Source organism: Misgurnus anguillicaudatus, chromosome 17, assembly GCF_027580225.2.
Source record: "Misgurnus anguillicaudatus chromosome 17, ASM2758022v2, whole genome shotgun sequence".
Lineage (NCBI taxonomy): Eukaryota > Metazoa > Chordata > Actinopteri > Cypriniformes > Cobitidae > Misgurnus > Misgurnus anguillicaudatus.
The window spans coordinates 31539981-31566802 of NC_073353.2; the positions used below are offsets into that span (position 1 = coordinate 31539981).

Consider the following 26822-nt stretch of genomic DNA (forward strand, 5'->3'; position numbering starts at 1 on the left):
TATTTCTTCCTTAAGCATCTGCTGTGGATTTGAAGTTTTCTTCACTATCCATCAAGAGGTTTAAAATGCTGTGGAAAAATGTCAGCTTTTGACATTCAAAAAGCAAAAATCTCCTCTTAATGTCACGTATACATGAATGTTGGAAGCATTCATAAAAAAATCAACCGAGACTCACATATCAGGTGTTGTATTTATTTATATTAAATTAAAAATATAGATTCAGGTAACAAAACTGTGAAACAGTATTTAAATGCTCTAGCTTTGGGGAATGAATAGCTGTGGAGGAAAGATGAGCTATTTAACCAATTACTCCTCGACTCTCTCTTTATGCTTGGATCAAAGTTGACACGACTTGACTTCAGTTTTGACAAGCCGTCACTCAAGACCATCGTGACCAAATAAACCCTCCAGGTAATTAGCCTGCTTGACAGCGCAAATAACACATGCTGGCGGACCACCCAAGGGGTGCAAATCTGGACACCAACAACAGAATTGTGGCTTTATGCCGTTTTTTTCACCATATCGGGCTTACAGCCCCGGACCGGGCTGAGCTCAGAGGGTTAACAGTGTGTGACTGGCTGCGGTTGCGAAATGGAGACGAGGGATTGCAGCATGAATATGAATTATACAGAACTAGACACTGCTGATGTGACCAGGACTAAAGTCAGTAAAAGCCCCACTCTGGTTCAGAGAGATGCTGGGAGATACAAATGCTTTTGTCACACAGCTGCAGATTCCCCACGCTGGATTCTGTACAAAAGAGAAAATCGAGGATGCGGGGTGATGGGAGAAGGAGAGGACAGGCTGTACCTTACAAAAAGAAAACATCCTCTACATCTTGAGCTCGGGCAGAGGTTAAAAAACACAAAATGCACCAAGCCGGGCTAGATACAGTCACGAAACACACCAAAATTACTAAAAGAACCTGCGAGATCTACAAAATCAAATATGTGCTTTTCAAATTACAGATATATACAGCCATCAAATAAGAATAAATGCTCACACACAATATAGGTGAATAAAAGAAAAAACCTTAGAAAGAAAATGAGTTTCCCAGCTATTTACAAATACATCTGGCCAATTCGACTGTCTATAAAAATACTATTCACATTTTTCATTGACATACAGTAGTAAAGTGATGAGGAACAACCATTCCCAACGTCAATGCAGTAGGAAGATGAATTCGTTCTTTAATTTGTCCTTATGATATAAAATGAAGTACGTACTGTGCTTAATCTACCGATACTTCCCAACTATATGGTCACATGCAAAGTAAATTCCAGTGAGCATACTGTATCAAAAAAGACAAAAATGAAAATAAAAAGAGGGCTCAATAAATAAGCAAAAGCAAATACAGTGCTTGTTTCCATGGTGCTTATGAACATCACATGAGATCAGCAAAGGTAGACAACTCAATATTAAAATACTGAAAATTAATTTAATCCAGTAAATATCACAGAGACACCTCATTCCTAAAACGTAGGCCAATGGGGATCTTAGTGGGCTTCTCACATTTTAGGGTCCTTGCGTATTTCTTGGATCTAAACAATATCATCGTAGACCTTACCTTACACTATTACTATTAAAAAAATTAAAATAGTAGTGCTTATTTATATGCAAGCTTTATTTTGTTATCTTATTGCCTCTTAATATTGTAATCCATCAGGGTCACTTACATGTATAGTTGTAGGGCTCATTTTAGGTCAATAAAAAGCAAAATGGGATTTTATGAGTATCTAGGCACATGATTAAAATCATATGCATTATAATTACATGTGCATTGTATTTGCAGGTGTTATTAAAAAAATGTAAAAATGCGAACATAAAGAAGCCTTCACCAATACCTTTTTACTTACATACATAAACATCTTTCAGCCCCTAATAATAAAATAATGTATATTTACTCAAGTTCATTTTACCATTTTTTTTTTTTTTTGAGATACAATTTGGTTACATCAATGAACGACGCATATGGAAACGTTTGTGCTCTATCTCTCAGTGTTCCTAAAGAGACAGCAATGTGTTTGCAAACTAAAGATACAGAGACACATTTTGTTCCCTTCTTAATGGCCTAGTTGTTGCTCACTTTGCAGGAAGGATAGGAAGATTTCCACCCATCCTGTATTCACAATTTGCCACATAAATACAATTTAAACACCCTGACCCACCATCTGCAGGCCTTGCTGTATAACAAGGGGTGCTAACAGTAGTTTAAGCACATTGGTTACTGTATTTTGCACAAAGGGCTTTTTTGCTCTCAATCCCACCTATGGTAAAGGATTGTTCACATTATAATGATAAAAATTGAGAATTGCGGAGGAACGATATCGTTGGGATCACTTGCCGGGCGATTTTTTTTTTCAACTGGTGAACGATAAACTAATGACACACAATAAAATCTACTTGAATCTAAAGCGCACACGCAATATGAATCAGTACTGTAGTTAATGCCATTGAAGGTAAATGGTTTGCACGAGTACTGCACCTCACGAGCGAATTAGCATAAAGTTATCTTTATCGCCCGGTGGTGTGGACGCTAATATAGTTAACGTTATAGTTAACGTTATAATGTGAATGGCCCTTAACTGCTTAATGTATCTCCAATTCAACTGCAGTCCTGAAAGGCTGCTGTCATGAAGACGGCAACTATAATTAAGGTCACTGAGAAATTGAAATTAAAAACTTAAAATTTGTATGAATTATTGTAGTGTTTTATTGTGTATAGTGTTGCACTTTATATTTAGTTTTAAATTCATAATCTTTAATCAAAGAGGTTAACCTTCTTCAATCCTCAAAACAACCCCTCTTCACTTTTTGTCACGAAGAACGGTGTGAGGGTGGGGCTATCGAAGACTAGTTTTTGCCTGGGAAAAGATTGCGGTGATTAGCAATTAGCGACATGACTCAACGATCCAATCAGTTCTCGATGGACTAAATCAAGTCCCTCCCTATTTTTTTGCTAATTTCAGAATCTGTTTCACTCGGTATATACGTCACAATACGGAAAAAAAGACTTTTTCGAGAAGAAATTATGTTTTTTGAAGAAAACATTCCAGGATCCTTCTCATTCCAATGGACTTCAATGGACCCCAACACTCAACAGTTCTAATGCCGTTTAAAATTGCAGTTTCAACGAACTCTAAACGATCCCAAACGAGGCATAAGGGTCTTATCTAGCGAAACGATTGTCATTTTTGGCAAGAAAAATAAAAAATATCCACTTTTAAACCACAACTTCTCGTCTTCCTCCGCTCGTGTGACGTGCCAGCGCGACCTCACGCAATACATCATCAAGTCAAGAGGTCACGGATGTGGAGAAAGAGGACCGTTCCGACGTTGTTGTATGTGGAATGATACTAATTAATGTCTTTGTGTCAGTTTATTGTTTGAAATGGTCCACAAATGTGCGTTTCATATATGTAACACGTGACCTTTCTACGTCATTACGCAATTACGTGAGGTCGCGCTGGCGCGTCACAGGACCGGAGGAAGACGAGAAGTTGTGTCTTGCCAAAAATGACAATTGTTTCACCAGACAAGACACCCATGCCTCGTTTGGGATCGTTTAGAGTCCTTTGAAACTGCAACTCCAAACTGCATCAAAAGTGTTGGGGTCCATTAAAGTCCATTAAAATGAGAAAAATCCTGGAATGTTCTCCTCAAAAAACATCATTTCTACCGACTGAACAAAGAAAGACATCAACATTTTGAATGACACGGTGGTGAGTAAATTATCTGGATTTTTTTTCAAGAAAATGGACTAATCCTTTAACGGTGACTAAGTTAGCATTAAACATATTGTAAACATAAATAGGAATATCACATGGCCTCAGTTTTACACTTTGTACTTACTCAACATTCCCCAAACTCTACCGGAGCTAAAATAAGTAAATTCAAGTATCCGATTCTTTGTATTAAAGTGTCTCATATTGTTTTTAGAGGTGCATCTAAGAATAGTCATATGTTTAAATATATTATTCAGCAATTGCTTTCAGCTAGATACAGATTGGCAGATCATTATTTTTCAGACAGGTGAAAAGCTTGCGATAAATACTTTCATTAGTAAACATCTGTGTTTGGCAAAATCACAGCACGTCACTAAAATTCCCTGATTTTGTTTTCAGTAGAGAGCCAAAAATGTCTAATCTATCATCACATGGCAACACCAAAACCCATAACGAAAAATCTCTCTTCTATCTTTGTCGCTTTTGATAATTAAAGTGCTCCATTTAACCGCAAAACCTTCATATTTGTAAGCACACACACACACATATAAATGCACATAAAACATGATGCGGCAAAACAAAAGTACAAGAGCAGGTGATGTTTGCTTTAAAGTCATCTCGGCTATGATCATAATAATTCAATCAGTGCTTTTGGTGCTCAAAACAAACTCATGCGGCCGTGCCAGGCTGTTAAGTGCTATAAAACCATATCATGTCCTATCCATCAACATCGCATTATTGTTCCTCTTAGCAAAAGAAAAGCGAAGTGCCTGGCAGTGTTCAAAACTATACACCAATCTGGCCTTAGAAACAGAGATGGCATGATTCATATCCAAGATGTTGCAAAGTTTCCTAGCTTTTGAGAGGAATAAAATCCTGATGTCATCTTCATAAAACTCATCTTTGTAGTTACCTCCTTGATACTTCCACAATCCATAGAGAAAGTTATTATGGGAGACAGTTCAAACGGAGATAACAGATTTGAGGCAGTCTCATCTCTGGCCCGGAGGGCAAAACATTCCCTTAATGCATTTTCATTTGTTCCTTGTGGCATGATGGTATTCCTGTCTACCGTTTCATATGTCTCCAACGTCACATTTTATGAACAAAGCTGCCGTCTTGATCGTTTCCCACTTTTGTGCATCTGGATGAAGTTGCATGTGGTCTTTAATATTCACCCTTTTTACAGTCATACAGTTTTAACAGTTTTCCGGCCATATTTCAAAACTGGTGCCAGGTGTCATGTGCTCGAGTCTTTCGTGCAAACCTGGTGTGTAAATATCCTTTTGCCGAATGTCCATCTACGTGGGACAGACATCTTGGTCGCTATTGATTTTACTATCTGAAGTTCAAGGTGCATCCAGTTTTTCAACTTGGGTTTTAATTTCCTCACATTAAATGGCACAAATAAAGAAAGGCTACATTAAGGTGACAACTGTGTGAGTGTACAGATCAATGCTGGCAAGATCCACAATAAAAACATTATTAGAGTAGACTGCTGCAGATCTGTTTTTATGAAGTTATTGATTTAGCAGCAGGCTACAGTAAGGCCTGGCTTTTGTATTTCGCAAACAGGCTGATATGAGAGTTTTTCTCAGCGTGGAGTGTTTCTCTTTATCTGTTTTTCTTTACACATGTTGTTACATGTGTGCTGCTCAGAAGTCTAACGTGGACTGTTACCACATAAGAAATATATCCAGTCTTGTTGCGTATTGAAAGGAGAATGGCTCACAAGTATTAAGATGAAAAATAAAAGTGCCTTGCTTGAGCGATATAATACATATGAATACAAACCATGGATTTAACAGGATTTAACATACAACCAGGGCCATTGCTGAAATCTATCTTCTATCATTGGTTCAAGTCCTTCTTTCCAAACCGCAGTACAAGACGCCTCTTCTCCAAGAGTTTGGCTATTATTCATGTACATTACTTTTATGCATTCGGGTGATTCTCGCGAAATTAGACTTATGCTATCAAAATAAGAAGCATACAGTTACAAACATCTCTTCATGTACTATTTTGCACATGATTTCAAATGACATCATTCAAACCAATTTTGTTGTTTTTTCCACATTTAAGGGAAAAATTGTCATTACCGCAACGTGTCCATGACTGGATTTGGGTTCTTTGACATGGAAAAATTTCTAATTAAAAAATCTAAAAATATAAAAAGCTTCAGTGCATGTTATCCTATAAACATTTACAGTAAAGAAACATGTGGTATTTGGTGATCACTGGTAAATAATAATAAGGAATACAAATGTGTCCAAGAAATTGTTCTTATTCTCCGCAACAATTTTCAATTATTGTTTAAGCCCTCAAGGAACTAACATTTTCAAAAAAAAAAAAAGATTGTTGAAAGGGACATAATTGACCGTGACACTCAAGATGGCTACCAGGTAAGTAGTTCTTATTTTTTCTCTCCAGGTAAAAGTTGACATTTTTTTGTCATAGTACATAGACAACTTTTTAGTTCTCATTACCGAAACATGAGTTTGTAAATGCATATATTTCATGTAATATCATGTTGCGGTAATGACAATTTTTGAAAATGATAATCTAAAAAATTCAAATAATTCTATAGGAAATATTTTTTAAATCCTCAAAAAATAACGTTTATAGTTAGTTCAGACCTTAATCTTATATGTGCAAAAAATAGTTTCAAGGGCTTTTAAAAAAATCTGATGCTGAACACCTTCTAAGTCTGGATTTCGTGAGAATCACCCATTCGGCAGACGCTTTAATCCAAAGCGACTTACAGTGCATTACAAGCAATACATTTTATCAGTATGTGTGGTCCTTTATATCGAACCCATGACCTTTTACATTGTTAACGCAGTGCTCAACCAACGTTGAGCTGCTACAGGGACACTCCCGGGTTGTCTACCCTTGATGATGGCCCTGCATACGCCATATCTGCCTTCTCATATAATCTAAAGTAAACTATACTTGTTTAACAACAATATTCAAAGTTATAAATTACAACAGATCATACTGTAGTAGTTTTAAATCAAAATTCAACCCAAAACAAGATCGAAATTGTTGTCATTGCACAAACGAATGGCTCCTTTCTGCTGTTTAAAACGAATCAATGACGCATTTTTGTTTTTATGTCCAAATGTCCACACCATGTGGCACTAGGTTCGTACTTACAGAAAATACAGGTACCTCTTGCAATGAATGTAACATCTACCATTTGATGCGACGAGTATTTTTATATAGCTTTCCAAATGGTGGGAGGGGAACAGGTGTAAATGATGATCAGATTGAGGAAACACAAGCAGATGTCACGCCTCTGGACGAGAAGCCTACACAGGTCGTTGAAAATTTAGCGTTAAATCCAGTTTGGAAAGGATAGGAGACATCTGGATGCTGGTGTGAGAGAGCCAGGGTGAAAATAACGTTTTAGATGGTCTCTTTCTACCTGTATATTTCCCACTTTGTCTTTCGTTTCAATTGGCAGATGTTGCTACACAACAGTGTTCCTCTGGCGATAAGGGGGCGGTGGCAACACGGTGCCCGGCTTTAGCGCATATTCCGACAGGTACTCCTGGTTCTCGGCCACGGCAGGCCGAATCCGACCGTTTTGCCGGTAGAAAAAGCGTGTGCTGCAGTCCTGCAGGTACTCGGGGTTATGGAGAGTTGCCTTGGGCGGAAGACTGTGCTGCCAGTACTCAGGATTGTCGAATGTCTTTTTGGGCTTTTTGTCGACCATGATGGTCCCGGAGTGAGTGGGATGGAGGGTGTGCGTTGGATGGAGGACGTGTCCAGGATGGGCAGAGTGGAGGGTGTGGCCTGAAAGTGTAGAGATGCTTGGTTGGCCGTGGTATAGAGGCTGTGGTGTGATATGGGTAGTGGGTGCTGGTAGTTGAATTGTTTGGGGAAGATTCTGGCTTTTCGAAGCGCCAGAATTAGCTGATGCTACTGTTGCCGATGCATGAGGCCCAGGGACTCCATTCTTCCTCAGGACGTCGTGACTCTTTTCCCCGGAGTTATGGAAGGTGTTGAGGTAAAGCGGATCGTTGACGTAGTCCTCCTCCACCTTGGGCTGCCCATTGGAGGCACTGTGGACCTCTCCGTTTCTGCGAAGGGTGACAAAGGGGTTCTCCTCTACAGGGGGGTTAAGATAATCTGCAGGAGAAAAGAGAGGAGGAAAAGTGAAGAGCCGAACAAGACTTTTTAAGAGTCGTACAAAGTGAGAACATCTTGTTGATTGCAAGCTAGTGCTGTAAGGTAACGGCAAGTACAGTATCATTGATCTCGGCAGATTTTTCTGACAGACTCAGAGAGATGTTAGCACTCTAGGCTTTATCTCTGAAGACCTGGATTGAATCAAAGTTTTGAGCATGAGTGACTAAGACATGAAAACTTTCAGATAAAGAACTTCAATATAGTTTACAAAAGTATTGACCGAACTCTCCGCGAGCCCTATACAATTAGGCTTCTTTAACAATTCTGCTCGCTTTACAGTTTATTTCAATTACCCGTGGGCTTTTTGTCCTGTATGGAGCCCATGTATCCATCCTGGTCAGTTTCAGCTCTGGCTCCACGCTCGCACAGCATCATGGTTGGATCCGCGCAGTAACGCTGACCACTGCTGTCCTCCCCGGTGCTCGCCCTGGGTGAAGCCTTCTTCCTCAGCGTGCCATTACAGCGACTGTCTTCAAATGCCTCCGAGGACCCTGAGGCCCCCTGATGGGCCACAGATTGCTTCTGAGAGGAACAAGCCGGGCTTACTGCAGATACAGCCACAACCCGAGGGATAGTGGCCATCATCTCCTCCATGCCAAAGCTTCCATCCTGGTATGCAAACTGGTTTCTGAAGAAAAACAATTAACAATGCAGTGATAATCAACCAGATGCACATTTACCCCAAGGGAGATTCAACTTTAAGTTATATTTGTACAAATGACTACACAGCATATTTGTATTTGAACATCTGTGATATTTCTCAATTGTTTTCTGTCTTTTAAACCATTTTCGCTTGGGTTTAGGGTTAGATTTTAGATTTGCTTAATGAGGTTATTTAATATACAGGTTTTTCCATGTTTTTGTCCATATTTAAGCCATGGTCACTTGGAGTTGGGGTTAGAGTTGGGGTTTGGGTTAGGATGTCATTTTTATATAACAAAAAGTTGTTCTAACCCTAAACCCAAGCGAAATGGGTGGTAAAAATAGCAAAGAAATTGAGAAACCAATAACTAAAACGACAAAAAAGATGCACTGTTTAAGTGAATGGGAAGGACTGGCGTATCATATGCACGCCAAAGTGGAATTTGGCGTATGTACTGCACGAGTTTTACACTTCGTGCTATTTATACGCATCTTTAGGAGACTGGGCTGCTATGACTGGAACTAATAGGGCCCTATCTTACACCCGGCGCAATGCAGCCCAATGCGCAACGCTAGTGTTTTTTGCTAGTTTCAGGCCAGCGCAGTTATATTTTTCACATCCAATGTCACGTTGTTTAAATAGCAAATGTTTAGGCGCATTGTTGGCAGATTGCTATTTAGACTACACCATTGACCAACTAAAACCTGGTCAATGGCGCAATACGGTTTTTGTTATTTAAATATCGCGTTAGTAATATGTGCCTATAAACCACACAAACGTTTTTAAATATAAAAATTAAAGGATTCAAATGTAAAAGATTATTATTGAGTCTCTTGGACATAAATGAGGACCGATTATGAGACGTTAGAAGGCGTAAACCTTTTAAAAGGTACTGTCCCAGTGACAACTTTTGTACCATTTATTTCTGAGAGTGTACCATGGTCCTTTGATCTATAACACTGTACAGAATAAAAACCATTTTCATGTACCATGGTATTTAGTACTTTAAAGGATTAGTCCATTTTCATCCAGATAATTTACTCACCACCATGTCATCCAAAATGTTGATGTCTTTCTTTGTTCAGTCGAGAAGAAATTATGTTTTATGAGGAAAACATTGCAGGATTTTTCCTCATTTTAATGGACTTTAAAAGAAAAATAACAAATATACACTTTTAAAGCACAACTTCTCGTCATGTAGATAGTTGTGGTTTAAAAGTACATATTTGTTATTTTTCTTGTCAAAAATGACAATCGTTTCGCTAGATAAGACCCTTATGCCTCGTTTGGGATTGTTTATAGTCCTTTGAAACTCCGTTGAAAAAAACTGTTAACTGTTGAGTTAAGTATTAAATGTTGGGCTCTGTTAAAGTCCATTAAAATGAGAAAAATCCTGGAATGTTTTCCTCAAAAAACATAATTTCTTCTCAACTGAACAAAGAAAGACATCAACATTTTGGATGACATGGTGGTGAGTAAATTATCTGGATTTTTCTTTTAAGAAAATTGACTAATCCTTTAAAGCAAAAACATTACCACAATACCATTTGGTACTCTTCTGTTCGATCTTCTGTAATTTTGCAGGTGTTCTGTGTGCCCAGAGAAACACTGTCTGTGTCCTGAATTTAATGTCTGTTTCCTTTAGCCCTGACATTTCCTCTGTGTCACCACTAAGCACAAAACACCCATCTCATCTATCTCGCTTTCTCTCTATCATCTCATCTAGCTCTCGCTCTCCATCCTCTCTTCTCTAGCAGCCACCCACGATTCTCTTTGATCACTCTCGAGCTCATTGCTGTGAATGAAGGCTTCTGTCGGAGAGAGTACTTGTCTGATGAAGAGGAAACAGACAACTTAAGACTGTTACAGCGAATGTAAAACTAGACTCGCATAGAAGAGTGGGCAGTATGACCAAAATCTTATGGCACACTAATGGTACTGTACATGGCATATTCTTTTAGAATTTATTATAATTCACAGTATCAACCGTGTACAACCTGTTTGCATATTAGTCTCTTGTACATTAATATTGTCAATATTTATTATTAAGTCTTCAGTATACTGTTCTGCACATAGAATTTTATTATGTAAATACTATTCTATGTTATATTTTAATGAAATTATTTAATTTTCTATTTTTATTTTTTATTCTATTCTGTCCATGGAGCGGACCTCACTGTCAATTAACTACTAGATATATAGTCTCTATACAGGACTCTAAACCATCCCAAACAAGGCATAAGGATCTTATCTAGCGAAACGATTGTTATTTTTGGCAAGAAAAATAAAAAATATGCACTTTTAAACCACAACTTCTCATTTTCCCGGTCCTGTGATGCGCCAGAGCGACCTCACGTAATACATCATCACGTCAAGAGGTCAAGGACGACGTATGCGAAACTACGCCACAGTGTTTACTGTGTGGAGAAAGAAGACAGTTCCGACGTTGTTGTATGTGGAATGATACTAATTAATGTCTTTGTGTCAGTTTATTGTTTAAAATGGTCCGCAAATGTACGTTTCATATATGTAACACGTGACCTTTCGACGTCATTACACAATTACGTGAGGTCGCGCTGGCGCATCACATGACCGGATATAAACGAGAAGTTGTGGTTTAAAAGTACATTTTTTATTTTTCTTGCCGAAATTGACAATCGTTTTGCTAGATAAGACCCTTATGCCTCGTTTGGGATCGTTTAGAGTCCTTTGAAACTGCAATTTTAAACTGCATTAAAACTGTTAAGTGTGGGGTCCATTAAAGTCCATTAAAATTAGAAAAATCCTGGAATGTTTTCCTCAAAAGACATAATTTCTTCTCGACTGAACATAGAAAGAAATTAACATTTTGGATGACATGGTGGTGAATAAATTATCTGGATTTTTTTTTTTTTTTTTAAGAAAATGGACTAATCCTTTAAAGGTATAGTTCAACTAAAATATTTCTGTCATCATTTACTTACCCTTACGATACATTCACACGGGGCAAAATCGTTAACGGTTGAAGGAAAACTTGTCTGAAGCGTGGCCAACAGCCAATCACAGTGGCCGCACCACATGCTCCGGTCTTGCATAAATGTAATTGGCTGGCTCGCAGTAGGTTATTTGCATAAGGCGATCTGATTGGCTGATGCACGCATTGGCGAGCTGAGAAAGTAAGTTACGAAATTTTCAACTTCTGCCACGAGCAACGGCAGTGACACGACGTTGATGGATCCACAATTCAGTCCGGCAACGCATGACGTCACCCATTAAAAGTAAATAAGAAGTGTTAACACTTTCGCCCCGTCTGAATGTAATGTCAAGACCTGTATGAATTTATTTGTTATGGTGAACACAAAGGAAGACATTTTGAGCAATGTTTGTAACCAAACTGTTTCTCAGCACCACTGACTCCCATAGTATTTGTTTTTCCTACTATGGAAGACAATGATGCTCCTGTTTTCTGCTTCATTACAAATAACTTTTTTGAACTATCCCATTCAATATTACTAATCTAATCTTTAGCCTGGTTAAAACCAGACCATTCTCAGTAGTAACTGAGTTATGGTCTGGCAAAGCTTTATAGACAAATAATTTCCAAAGGGACGTTACCAACAGATGTCACTCAAATGCCTCTGATCGCAATTGGATAGACCTAAAACCAATCAGAGCGATGAACGAGATGACATATTAGATATGAAGGCTTCGAGTGTTTTTCTTTGCTTGGGTTAAATGAAAAGGAAAAGTTTAAATTGCTTAACACAGATGCGATAGCTGATTCGAACGAGTGATGTTCCACGGCGGAATCCATCTTTGTAATGTACAAAATCTGCTTCACCGTCGCTGCGCTGTCGTCATTGTGTAAAGCCCGCCTTTTGATTGGTGCTGCGATTTCAACAGATTAGAAATGGGCTTGAATGGGCTCTTTGCCAGCCTTAGGCCCTGTCCCAAATGGCACACTTCATGTAGACTTTCGGTCTCGTGGACCTAAATTACGCATGCTCGCTTAGTCTACGAGTCCGTAGGGTGTCCCATCTGTCATTTTTACACTCCGAAGTGTGCTCATCAGGCTTCGCGCACTTTACCAACCCAGAAGTCCTTGCGAAAGAGCAATCAAACCAATCAGACAACGGAAGGAAGGAGTTCACACTACATGATGTCATCAAAGTGTGGACTCTGAAAAGTTCCACAAGTCCGGAGTGTGCCATTTGGGACAGGGCCTTACTTGCAGAGCAAATCTAAATTTGCCGGAACTTGTCTGGGTTTTCCCAGGCTAACCAATCTTATAAAACTGATCTAAATTTACATTGGATGAATGTAATTGAACTTTGGTCAAGCCACCGAGCTTTAAGGTACATGCATAATAGGATGGATTGCTAAATTCCTCAAACCTTTTAACAAATGCTGCCAATAACCTTATTCTGAATCTGTAAAAGTAGCTTTTATATACAATAAAACTCACATCAATACCCAAAGCACAGCTACAATACAAATGGACACATACATATTCACAAATGTGCTTATACTCTTAAACCCAAACTTTAAAGCATTCTGATTAGATATGAATTTGAGCTAATATTTCAATCTGCTACTCGGGTTATTTGGCCGAGTTTTGTTTTCCCAAATCTCAGTTTATACGGCAAACTGCAGGCGAAAGATTTCTGTAATGTTCCAAAGAGCCTCTGAAGGATTGATTTCCCTCATTGATATTCAAACCACCCGCTTTTCTCTTTTCTCTCCCAGTCAGACGAAAACAAAACGCAAGTTAGAATGCAAAATGGCACAGATGGTTAGCAAACGCGGTCTAGACAAAAAATGATCCGTTTCATCACACCACCCTCCTACTCGCTCTCACAACTATTAAGACTATTGTGGTGTCCGAAACCACTTATCTGTTTACATTCACTACTCCCTATATAGTGAAAGACATTTTTTGTTCACTATATGGGAAAGAAGTGAGCGAAAATGAGAGAATGAAGTAAAACGGCCGACACCCTACATAGTGCACTATACAATAGGGCGAATATCATACACAGCTTTCGCCATGTGTAAGTTACAGTTATGAGTTGGGAGAAGCCACCAAGCTGCATTCTGATTGGCTGTCCTTTCCTGGCTCTGCCACACAGACGAAGAGTTAATAACATGCTCATGGCTGACAAACAGAGAGCAAATACCCATCTCCGGACTCCCCGTCTATGGGCAAATATCATCTTTCCTTAGTGAGGATCCGGTATTTACACTGGCATGCCCCTGTAATGAAAGCCCAGCAACAGCCCATTATAGGCACACATGTGGTGCCGACTTTTCCCGCTCCACATGAAAGCCTTAATGCGTGTCACACAAACACAAGACTGCTGATGTTGGAATGCTCAAAAAACGTAATGCATATTGAAATACAAATAATTAGTACGTTGGACCACGTAATACCATTAATAAACAAGCAGGCATTATTTGCTATGAATGAGGCTTTTGATACGGCCTTTTTTCGGCTGTCATCACATTCAGAATTTTATATTTCGGGGTGGACAGGTTAGCATTAGGAAAGATGGATGAGAGTCTGTCAGCAGCAGTATGTGGGCTAGGCTTTCCAAAGTGCTTTTTGTAGGCGGTACCTAATTGGCTAAAGCCTGTGGGAGCATCCATCCACCCCAAGGTCGAAGTCAGTCGGATGATAAACTCATTTAAAAACTCAATTCAGCCTCGTACAAGCAATAAATAAGAGCATCGTTTATAGAATGAGAAAGGAAAGTGCTTTAAATTGTAAAGGTCTCCTAAAATATGTAAATTCGAAGGTTGCATGCATATGCATGATGTATTGTGTAAATGCATGAATATATCTGCGTGACCTCTTGTCCTTTATACGATTCGAACATACATTATATTAATATTATCTCTGACATTATTTGACTCATTCTCCAGATTCAATGTGATTTTATCCTGAATAGCGCCACCAAAGCCGATTGATTCTCTCAAATCTCTTTTCACAGGGAGTAAAAAATAAATGGGTTGCTATTGAAGACTCTGTGGGATTAATAACATCATGATTAAAAAATAAATAAAACACAAAATCGTTGAAACAACAAATTCAATAGCTGTTTTCAAAACCGAAATAAGCTCAGTTAAACAGTAGTTTTTTGGCCCATTGATTCTTCAATTCATCTGTGGTTCAGCTGTAAGTCAATAGACATGTATCAGGAGATGGGGTGTATTTGTTTTTGTTTTGTTATATAGCTAAAATAGAGACCATACTGCGTATGAATGATACAGAAGTGTGGCATGCTTGTGAAAGCAGGTGACTACATTGATGCATTATTCCAAAATACACAAAAAGGAAAAAAATCATTAAAACATTAACTCAACAATAGCCATGGGAAAGGGTACACTATAACCCTTTTCACACAGACATTCAGTAAAATACACGGGAAAGGCATCCGGGATTTTTCCGGGATCCTTAGATTTTTTTATTCATTCACACTGCCATGATTACCCGGCATCTGATGGTCCTGAAAGACACGTGACCTATTGAAAGTCCCGCCCTCTCTTCTACGCAGCGTCTGAAGTTTGCATATTATATATTATTTCTCTCTCCAAGAACCGCGCAATTTTGTTTATGATAAGATTATAAAGGAGTGCATGACGCGCCCTTCTAATGCTGGTGAATGATCTCAGCTTCAGAGTGGATATTTGATGAGCTCTCTGATCTCTGCTTTAATACAGTTTTCAGACATTTCTCATCGTGATTGTTTATATGCATTTAAAACCTGCATTTTGAGGAACTGAACGATATATCTTGTTGGGATGATGCGCGGGTATTTTCGTTTATTATAGCTCAAATGAGCATGTGACGCGATATTCTTTTATGCTGCTGAATGACCTCTAGCTGTTTCAACGCAGTAAGTAACGAGCTAACTTACCTGATATCTGCTTCAGTCCAGTTTGCTGACATTTCTCGTAGTTAATGTTGTAAATCCCTCATTTTAAAGAGTTGAACCAACTTCATGTTGCCATGACACGCGCGTCCACACTACGGCACCTGTCTCATTGTTTATGTGTCTCATTTATCATTTCCTGAAAACTGCATCAATATAGTTTGCAATATTTCTCGTGGTGAATGTTTATATGCATGTTATCTCTCGTTTTAAGGAGCTGAACCATAACTTTTGTTGTGATGAAGCGCGCGTCCTCACTACGTCACGCCCATTACGGCATTCTTTCGGCTTCTTGTTCACACAGAGGGTTATCCGTGTATCTGACTAGGTCCTCTTTCCGGCAACGATCCCAGAAGATTAACGGGACAAGTTTGTGTTCACACAGACGCTTGTCTGGCAATTTTACGGGTATTTTCTGGGACCAAAGGTCTGGGTGAATGGGGTTTATGTATATTGCAAGCCTAAAATTAAACCCGCCTACTGCATTTTAAAAATAATACAGATTTTTAAGAAGAAAAGCTGATCACACAAATCTCAGATAGACCGTGGTGTGTTAAATCACTCGACTAAAGGGTATACGTGTGAAAATTAGTGGAAAACTCACTCTGTTGGAGTCCATTCGTGATCTGGTGGTATATGCCAGTGGAGGAATACTGAATGCTTGTGGGACCAAATACTCTTCAGCATCCATCAGATCTTCCAGCTCCTCTTCATCTAACAGACTCTGGAAGAACTTACTGTCATTGGGGCTGGGGAGCTTCATGCGATCATCACCCTGGAACAGACATCATCGACTTCAGATATGATTCATTTTACAGACAGATAAAACATAATGGCTCTTGACATTAAGCATTACTGTATTTTCTGGACTATAAGTCACACTTTTTTTCATAGTTTGGTTGGTCCTGCGACTTTAGTCAGGTACGACTTATATGTCAAAATTAATTCATACAGACTAACATGAACCAAAGAAAAACATTACTATCTACAGCCATGAGAGGGCGCTATATGTTGCTCATGTAGCCTACCCCTGAAAAAAACTGTTAACGGAAACATTAACTTAAAGACAATGGAAAAAGACTTAACAAACAAAATGTCCCCCAAAAGAATAATAATTTTCTAAATAAATGCGACTTATAGTCCAGTGCGACTTATATATGTTTTTTTCCTCTTCATGATAGCGTTTTTTGACCGATGCGACTTATACTCCAGAGCGACTTATAGTCCGGAAAATACGGTAGTCCATTTTCTTAAAAAAATTAAGATAATTTACTCACCACTATGTCATCCAAAATGTTGATGTCTTTCTTTGTTCAGTCAAGAAGAAATTATGTTTTTTGAGGAAAACATTGCAGGATTTTTCTCATTTTAATGGACCCCAACACTTAACAGTTTTAATGCAGTTTAAAATTGCAGTTTCAAAGGACTCTAAACTATCCCAAACGAGGCATTAGGGTCTTATCTAGGGAAACGATTCTCATTTATGCCAAGGAAAATAAAAATTATGCACTTTTAAACCACAACTTCTCGTCTTTCTCTGGTCGTGTGATGTGCCAGCGCGACCTCACATAATTGCGTAATGCTGTGAAAGGTCATGTGTTAAATATATGAAACGCACATTTGCGAACTATTTTAAACAATAAACGGACACAAAGACATTAATTAGTATCATTCCACATACAACAACATCAAAACGGTCCTCTTTCTCCACACTTGTAAACACCGTGGTATAGTTTCGCATACGTCATCTGTGACCTCTTGACGTGATGACGTATAACGTGAGGTCGCGGTGGCGCGTCACACGACCGGAGGAAGACGAGAAGTTGTGGTTTAAAAGTGCATATTTTTTCTTTTTCTTGCCAAAATGACAATTGCTTCACTAGATAAGACCCTCAATCCTCGTTTGGGATCGTTTAGAGTCCTTTGAAACTGTAATTTTAAACTGCATTAAAACTGTTAAGTGTTGGGGTCCATTAAAGTCCATTAAAATAAGAAAAATCCTGGAATGTTTTCCTCAAAAAAAAAAAAAAAAAAAAATTTCTTTTCGACTGAACAAAGAAAGACATCAATATTTTGGATGACATGGTGGTGGTTAAATTATCTGGATTTTTTTAAGAAAATGGACTAATCCTTAGTGAAGATATTATGATCTTGTAGGACCTACATTGTCAGAATAAAGTGTTAAAAATTGGTCCCTAGATGAAAGAGTTCATATTAGTACCTCAGAGGTACATATTGGTAGGCTACTAAGTGTATACATATCTGAACCTAAATGGTACATATTAGGACCCTTTTAACTCTTTCCCCACCAGCGTTTTTTAAAAAGCAGCCAGACAGCGCCAGCATTTTTCATGATTTTAACAAAAGTTGACTGCCTTCCAGAAAGTGTTCGTCTTTAAATATATAAACATACAATATATCAGAAGAGACCATCTGCTTTAAAAAAAAAAAACCTGTTTCATCCAACCTTCATTAGTTCTCTTTGTAGTACCTCTCAAATATGGGCAGGTTTCTTCATAAATACCATACTTTGAGCAAAACGCTGAGATAATTCCATTTTTGTGAAGGACTTTTAATTAAGAACAGATTCAGAGCATACACGGACACACAGCTGTTTACCCTAGGGCGATACTTCTGGGTTTTATAAGTTGCGGAAGAAGTTGTCAATATATTCGTCATTGGCAAGGAAGCGTTTTCTCTTAATTGACAAGTTAACTCGTCGTCAATGGCGAGAAAAGAGTAAAAGGGTACTGCCCTAGTGACAGCTTGGGGTCATTTTTTGCCTTTTTTTGAGTGTTTAAATGATGGGAACCTTAGTTATTTCAATGCTTCACCAACACTAGTTGCAAGGTTTTTACCTGGATCACGAGGTAACGCTGTGGGTCTCTTGCCATTCGACTGAATTCTGCTGCAAGCTCTTTAAACCTGGGTCTGCTATCTGCATCTATCATCCAGCCTGGAGGAGCACATATACAGTAGCAGATATCTTTAGATGTAAACAGCGGACAGCAAAGCACAGAAGATTTACTTTGGGGAGCTTACACAATGCAGTGAGCTTATTTCTTATATTACTAGACTTTTAAAGAAAAAAAAATAATTTAGCTTCCCTTAATTTGTAAAAATAAACAAATATGTACTTATGGAAAAAGGCAAGGCATAGAATTTTAATGAATTGTATAATGTCATTCTCAAGAACTGAATAAGATCGTCTCTGAGGGTCATGTGTTTGTGCTCTGTAACATGGCAAGAGGTGAGAAATGTGGCCATCTACTGTCACTCAGACTCCAGAGGAACAACATCATTTCTGCATCACTGCTTGTTTACATCTACAGTGATGAAAGATGATGACCTATGACCCCACATCCCTCCATGACACCCATGACAAAATCACATCAGCGTGAGAGCTGCAAATATTTTTTTTTATTCACAATCAATAGATGTCATATTAATAATCACTATGTATATCATATTACGGATGTGCTTAATCACAATATAAGGATATTCCTGGTTATACAGCATTGCAGGAAAAGTGTTACAATTTATTAACAACAATGTTGCCATTTATTAACAATGGCAAAACCTTTAAAATAATAATAATAATAATTGTAAATAAATAAAATATTGGGTAACACTTTACTTGATGGGGTGTACACAAGACTGACATGACACGTGTCATGAACATGAACATATTTTATGCAAATGAATGACAACTGTCATTAAGTGTGATTTGTTCAATATGTCATTTTTAATGCAAAGATGACATTGTTTGAGATGTCTTTGTTATGACAACTTGACATAAACCAGTACATCATAACTTCTCATGAATCTGTCATAAACATGACAAATCAGAATAATTATCAAACTTAAGAAACTACCTTTATGGGTTAACATTACATTAAACTGATATTGAAATGATTGTCATTAAGTGTTATTAGCCTGTCAAATAGTTTTATGCACAGTGTCATGAATATTTTTCTTGACCTCAACCACAGTGGCACAAATTGAACTCCTGATCAAAATGTCAATGTGTTAATACTGTCAAATAATTTTAAATACCTTAACAAAATGCAACAGACACGTCAAAAGATTATACTTTACATAAAAAACTGACAACAGAACCTGTTCTTCCTCACACAGAGGGTTCTGAAATTGTCTGACATAGAAGAAAAAACGAACAAAACATTTAATTAATTGAATTAATTAATTTAAAGTAATTAACTGTTTTTCCAGCGATATGGACCCAACGCTGCATGGTTTAACCAATTATTGTACTGTTATCATTTAATTTGAGGTAAATCGGTCTCCAAATGCAATACAACATAATTTATTTAATTTTAATTATTACTATTATTGGATGATTGATTTTATTTCTTAAACACCTGGAGGAAACTTAAAAAAAAAAACATTATAAATTGAAGAATATTCATGACGCTGTTATAAAAGTATAAGACAGAGTATTAACACTTAATGACATTTTAACCACAAATTATATTTGTACCACTGTAGTTGAGGTCAAGAAAAATATTAATGACGCTGTTATAAAACTGTATGACAGAGTATTAACACTTAATAACATTTTAATGACAAATTCAATTTGTATCGCTGGTAAAAAGCGGTCAGTTATGTTGTCTTGGTTAATGTCAAGTTGTCATAACAAAGACATCTCAAACAATGTCATCTTTGCATTAAAAGTGACATAATTGAACAAATAACACTTATTTTACTTACTTACTAGTTGTCATAAACCTGCACAAAATCTCCTTCATGTTTATGGCACGTGTCATGTCATGATTATGAAGGTGTCATGGCAGTCTTATGAACACCCCTTTAAGTGTTACAAAATATTGTTTTAGGGTTGGGTGTAAAGAACAGAAAAATTAAATTGTGCAGGTGAGAATCCAGGCAAAGCAGCCTTACATTTGACCATGACCATGTAGACATCAATAGTGCAAATGGGAGGTTGAGGAAGCCTCTCTCCTTTCTCCAGAAGGTCGGGAATCTCTCGTGTTGGGATTCCATCATATGGTTTTCCACCAAATGTCATCAGCTCCCAGATCGTCACTCCTGAAGAAGATCCAATAAACTTTTTAACTGTTTGTAGATGTATTAAAGGACAAGTTCGGTATTTTACATTTAAAGCCCTGTTTTCAGATTGTTTATGATGAAATAGAACGGTTTTGACTGAAATTTGGACATGTGATGCTGGCCCGGGAATTTTCGGGTGTTTGTTCTATCGCCTCCCACCTCTACAGTGGTGTACTGGAACAATCCTTCCTAAAATGCATTAAACTTTCGTTTACAAAGACGTGAAACTCACCGAGTGATCAGGGGTGTTCACTGATATGCTCACACAAAAATCGCTGCAAAAGATGCTTTCCAACCGGTTTTATCGTAGTTTTTGTCCAACTCCATTGACTTGTATTAGATGTGCTGTGAGGTACGATATTACTCCGCGCCAGGAACTTTGTTTCTATTCTTGCAATTGGCAAAGCCGGATTATCGGCACCACCTGGGCTGGAGTGTCTATTATTCAAGCTCTCAACAGAAGAATATACGGGTGTGAGGCGTTTGGAAAAATAGGTCCACAAGTTTACAATGAATGCTAAAACACCTGATGGAAAGCATCTTTTGCAGCAATTTTTGTGTGAGCATATCAGTGAAAAATCCAGACGACTCGGTGAGTTTCACGTCTTTGTAAACGAAAATTTAATGCATTTTAGGAAGGATTGTTCCAGTGCACTTATCGGGCCAGCACCATATGTCCAAATTTCAGTCAAAACCGTTCTATTTCATCATAAACAATCCGAAAACAGGGCTCCAAGTGTAAAATACCGAACCTGTCCTTAAAGACTGTTTGTAGATGTATTGAGACTAAAATATTTCAGGTGTGGTGTGAGTTACTGATGATTTTTTGGGGTTGCATGTAGATCAGTTGTATTAGCATGAACTTCAAGTGGTCTTTTTAAATCATATGTCATGCAAATATTTTTTCTGTCCACTTTTCAATATAAATAAGACGGTTAAACAGCATTATCTGCATTATTTAAATTTTTAAATCCAAACATTCATTTCCAAATATATATTTTCAAAAGTGTCAAAAGTATTATGTCTATAGATAAAAGTGTAAAAAAACTACAACCATTTAACTTTCTTATTTTTAAACCGGGCTTATGTTATAATTTATGTTGCTGAAAAATAAAGTCATGCAAACAATATAGGCTCATCTCACCGTAACTCCAGACATCACTTTGGTGGGTGAATTTCCTGTAGTGTATACATTCCAAGGCCATCCACTTTATAGGCATCTAACACAAAAAGAAGGCAACATTTTAAATAAAACCTACTGCTTAGGTGTTCTGTTTTTCCCATACTATGAATTCAGGAATTAGGCACATTTCTGCAGCATTGTCTATTTCACTATGGCAGCCAATGTACGATTCAGCAGATTCAGATGGCTAAAATCAAATTAATGTGAAATGGAGCGCATACAAGGACACAGCAGCAGCAGCAGGTGGGCCAGGAAGTTTGTTGAAATAAAAAGATGCAGCAGGTACCAAACAGCGAGAGAAAATCATGCCGAGCTAAGCAAATACAGAAGTCCATATTTTTTTCACAAATTATAAAGTAAGCTCATGCAAAATTTGATGCCACAGAGTAACAGTGGTGTGGATGATTGCCCAGGTGTTGCAATGTCGATGACCCAAGACAAAAGAGCCCACCCGCTTTTTAATGCAATATTCTGATCCCTAGATACTGTATAGTTTACGTTGCACATTAACATTTATGCATGTAGCACATGCTTTTATCCAAAGCGACAAAGGTTCAAAGGTCTCGACTTTATTTTATAAGTTATAACAACTTATCTCTAGTCAAAATAAAGTGTATAACGCCAATATTAACTCATTTAAAATCAATTAGTTAGTTTCTGTTTGTTGGCATTTCTTGGATCAGTGTAAATGAGCATTTTCAGTGCATTCAAGCTACACATTTCTTCAGTATATGCGTGCCATGGGAATCGAATCCATAACCTTAAAATTTGAGCAACAAGACTGGATCCCTGTTCCAATGCATTGAAAATGTTTTGCCTATTTTATCATCCGATTGTTGAAAACTGAGTGCAATCACTTGGCAAAATAACAGCATACCAAGCCGCATGTTTTAAAGGACCATCTAAGTACCGAAAATTAACACCTGCTGTAGGATTGGGGGTTTTATAACAAAGGGGTAGTAGAACACCAATAATTAGCCTGTTACTCATGACTGTGTTTTTAAACCCACAGGATGAATATTAAGCACAACAATCTGGTAATGATGACTCAAAAGCCGTACTAAAAAAAACATGTGTTCTTTCAACACAAAGTGCATATGTTAACAGACGCTACACAAAAGAGTAAAAAAAGCGTGCCATTTACTCTGCTGGAGTCATGTGACACTAACCTTGCCGCCATCTGCATTATATTCCTTCTCATTTGCATCCAGGAGACGAGCCAAACCGAAGTCGGTGATCTTGATATGATTGGGTGACTTCACTAAGACGTTTCGGGCTGCTAGATCTCGGTGCACAAGTCTCCTCTCCTCCAAGTACATCATACCCTGAAAACAACACACACACAATTACACACAAAACAACAGACTAGGAAATAATGCTCATCATCATTTAGTAGGAATAATCCAACAGTTGTGTAGTGATTAAAATCACTGCTTAGAATGATCATCTACAGTGTTATCTTCTAATACAATCACATGATGTCTGATGACACCGTCATTACCTTCCATTACCTAAACACATTCTTCATGTAATTTTGCATTAGTGTAATGATAAAAGATCCATCATATCATGTGGACCAATTTGAAGCCATAAAAGTGAGTTCATTTAGATCAATGTTTTTACCATGTATAACCTGTTTAACTACACTCACCCAAAGGATTATTAGGAACACCTGTTCAATTTCGTATTAATGCAATGGTGTAATGGTGTGGGGGATGTTTTCTTGGCACACTTTAGGTCCCTTAGTGCCAATTGGGCATCGTTTAAATGCCACGGCCTACCTGAGCATTGTTTCTGACCATGTCCATCCCTTTATGACCACCATGTACCCATCCTCTGATGACTACTTCCAGCAGGATAATGCACCATGTCACAAAGCTCACATCATTTCAAATTGGTTTCTTGAACATGACAATGAGTTCACTGTACTAAAATGGCCCCCACAGTCACCAGATCTGAACACAATAGAGCATCTTTGGGATGTGGTGGGGTGGGAGCTTCCTGTCCTGGATGTGCATCCCACAAATCTCCATCAACTGCAAGTTGCTTTCCTATCAATATGGGCCAACATTTCTAAAGAATGCTTTCAGCACATAGTTGAATCAATGCCATGTAGAATTAAGGCAGTTCTGAAGGCGAAAGGTAATCAAACACAGTAGTAGTATGGTGTTCCTAATAATCCTTTAGGTGAGTGTATATCACATGTCTGAATATATATACTCACCGTTATGTTACTTAGTACATTACTGCTGACATGAATAGCAAAATATGCATACATATCTTTTTAATAATATTTCATTTACACCCTCAATAACAACAATTATATAAAATAAAATAAATAATAAAAATGTCATTATTATATAGTCTAAATTTAAAGTCTAGAGACCCTAGAAGCTATATGAGTATAATGTTGTTGGCTATAACACTTTAGTGAATTTACCAAGTTAGAAACATACAGCTTTTTTTGCTCTGTTATAACTTTTCAAAGATGCTTCATAGGGGGATTAACTTAGAAAAAACCGCTGTGGTTTTATTCATGGAAATTGTTCACATTGATAAGCGCTGAGTCTCTTCTCAGGCGTTGCCATGTATTGCAAAACAACGAAAACTCCAGACATCAATTTTCTGGAGGAGTGAACAATGCGCGTAATCGATTTAAGTCCAAGCGGCTGCACTGAAGCCCTTTCACAGGACGTGAGCCTCCATTCGTGAGAAAACAGCCACTCTGCTCTTTCCTCCAACAGGCTTTCAAGTGTCCTTGAGCTGGAGGCTGGATGAAATTTAAATCTTAATGTGATTGGTGAAGAGGCTGGGACAGCGTGTGGCAAAATGGTTTTACTGAGAGAAAGATTAGCTTGTAGAAAACAAGCAATGAGGACACAGTTCAGTTTGCTTTTAAGCTGTTAATAATAAAAAATATAAAAATGATATCTATATAAGGTAGAGATGTTATAGTTACTACTGTGCGTCATTTGTAAAGCATTATTGCATGTTGCTTTAGACACAGTTGACAATTGCAATTTCTCAATATGCGTTCTTATGCGATCTTGCATTCTTGTGTCCTCGCTCTCATCATCAACCATCAAAGTCCGTTTCCAATACTCAAGAACACAAAAACAGAGAATGCATGGAAGTACCCAGATGTGTTCTTGATATTGAGGATGCAATGAATGCGGACCTGCACAATCCTAACCCGCTTGAAGTGTCATAAGACATTGCAACAAAATGATGAGTGAGGAAGGAGTTGCTACTCATAACTATATTTTTAATGCGTTTCTAATGACAATAGCCTAAATATGCATCTTTAAAGAAATGGCAATGAAGCAGAAAACCTGCATAATATTGGAAATTGTGTCACAAAATGTAGTCGTGTCATGTCAAAGATAAAATAAAATTCATTTCGCGTATATCTAATGAGCATTCTTAGGTCTTATGTATTATTTGTGTCTATTATTCACATATCGTCTTTTATTTGATATTATAATTTTAGTTCAGGTACCAGCCAGAAGAGGGCTGGTAAGCTTGTAAACATTATAATAAGGGAATAAACATACAAAAATGTGTGTTTTGCTGAAATTTACATTTACACGTACAAAGCATTTGCAAAATTAGGCCTAAATATTTTTTTATTTACGCATTTAAAAATGACAAAAATGCAGCAATTTATGTTGCATTTTTATGAAGATCACAGCACAAGCACATTTCAATTCCTTCCAAGTTCGTTCTTCCAAGGTTGCCCGGCAAGACCAGTCTCCACGAGAACACAAGTCCATTCTTTGCATTCTTGGAATTGAGAAACGGCCCATGTGTCACATATTGGGGTGTGGTTTAAACCAGAGGTCTTCTGGGGACCCAAACCAAGAGCTTCACTATCACTTGTAAATTATATGCAGGTGTGTTGGAGCTGGGTTGGAACTAAACTTTCCAGGATAGTGGGCCCTCAGGGCCATGATTGAAGACCTCTGTTTTATACCTCTTTCAGTACACCTTTGCACCTAAAGAGTTCATATTAGTATCTCAAAGATACATTGGTACCAAATGTTTACATATCTGTACTTTACAATGTATACGTATCTGTAAGTTACAACTAGAGCTGTGCACGATTAATCGTGCAAATGCGCGTTTTCTCAATGAATGAATTTGAATGAATTACTGTGAAATGCCGCCACATCCAAAAGCCAGAGGGCGCTCTCGTGTAGAAGACATTTGTGCCACAGAAGAAGTAGCATTACGAACGCTATTTCAGGAAATGTCTAAAGGGATAATAAAAATATTTGAATAATATTTGAAAAATATTTTGAATGATTGTGTTTGACCAGTGTTGCTTTTTAATATCACTCAATGACTTAAACTCATAGGGGCGGTTTCCCGGACAGGGATTAGACTAGTCCTAGACTTAAACACTTTTAAGAGCACTCCAAACTGAAAACAACTTGCACTTACATATCTTAAAATACATCAGTGCCCTTTGTTTTACCTCAAAATGCACACAGGTAATGTTTTTAGTAAGGCATGTTTGTTAAAACTAGTTATATTTCCAAATTAAACTAAGGCCTAGTCCTGGATTAAGCTAATCCTGGTCCGGGAAACCGCCCCATAGTGATTTTAGATTGATAAGGACTTCCTAGTCACAGAGCCGTAGTACACGCACAAGCTGTGCATGAAACACAGATTCGGAGCCTTGCCATACAGAATCGATTTCAAGCAGGTCTTTTTAATGGGGAACGTGATGTTTCGTCACAGCCCTAGTTACAACATATTCAACCTATAGGAAGATGAAGATAAACAAAAAAAATGACACGTGCCTCAATTTGCTCTTTTTAAGAAACAACCAATCTGAACATCTGAATATCCTTAATTTTAACACTGATATAACGGAAATCTCATAAAAAAACATTCTGAATTTTTGTAACCTGACATTTTTAACATTTTATAAACAAAGCAAATGCCACTTTCTGACATTTACTTTTTATTAATACTTATTTTAAATATTTAAAATAAGTCTGCTGAAGACGAAGATGTTTCAATGTGAATATAATATATATAAGAGTGGATTTTGATGCTTAAGGTGAAATGCAAAG

The 26822-nt window shown here is 37.7% G+C and overlaps 1 protein-coding gene across 1 annotated transcript in view; it reads right to left on the reverse strand.

Annotated features, from left to right (window-relative positions):
• Nucleotides 1-6975: 6975 nt before the first annotated feature.
• erbb4b (erb-b2 receptor tyrosine kinase 4b) overlaps nucleotides 6976-26822 on the reverse strand; it is a 438095-nt gene continuing 418248 nt past the window's right edge. Inside the window, exons 22-28 of the mRNA XM_073854619.1 lie at nucleotides 22911-23066; nucleotides 21703-21778; nucleotides 20391-20537; nucleotides 18332-18429; nucleotides 16078-16248; nucleotides 8213-8546; nucleotides 6976-7859 (exon numbers count right to left, since the gene is read on the reverse strand). Coding sequence (XP_073710720.1) covers nucleotides 7198-7859; nucleotides 8213-8546; nucleotides 16078-16248; nucleotides 18332-18429; nucleotides 20391-20537; nucleotides 21703-21778; nucleotides 22911-23066 — 1644 coding nt within the window. The 3' untranslated portion in view covers nucleotides 6976-7197. The remainder of the gene's footprint in view (nucleotides 7860-8212; nucleotides 8547-16077; nucleotides 16249-18331; nucleotides 18430-20390; nucleotides 20538-21702; nucleotides 21779-22910; nucleotides 23067-26822) is intronic.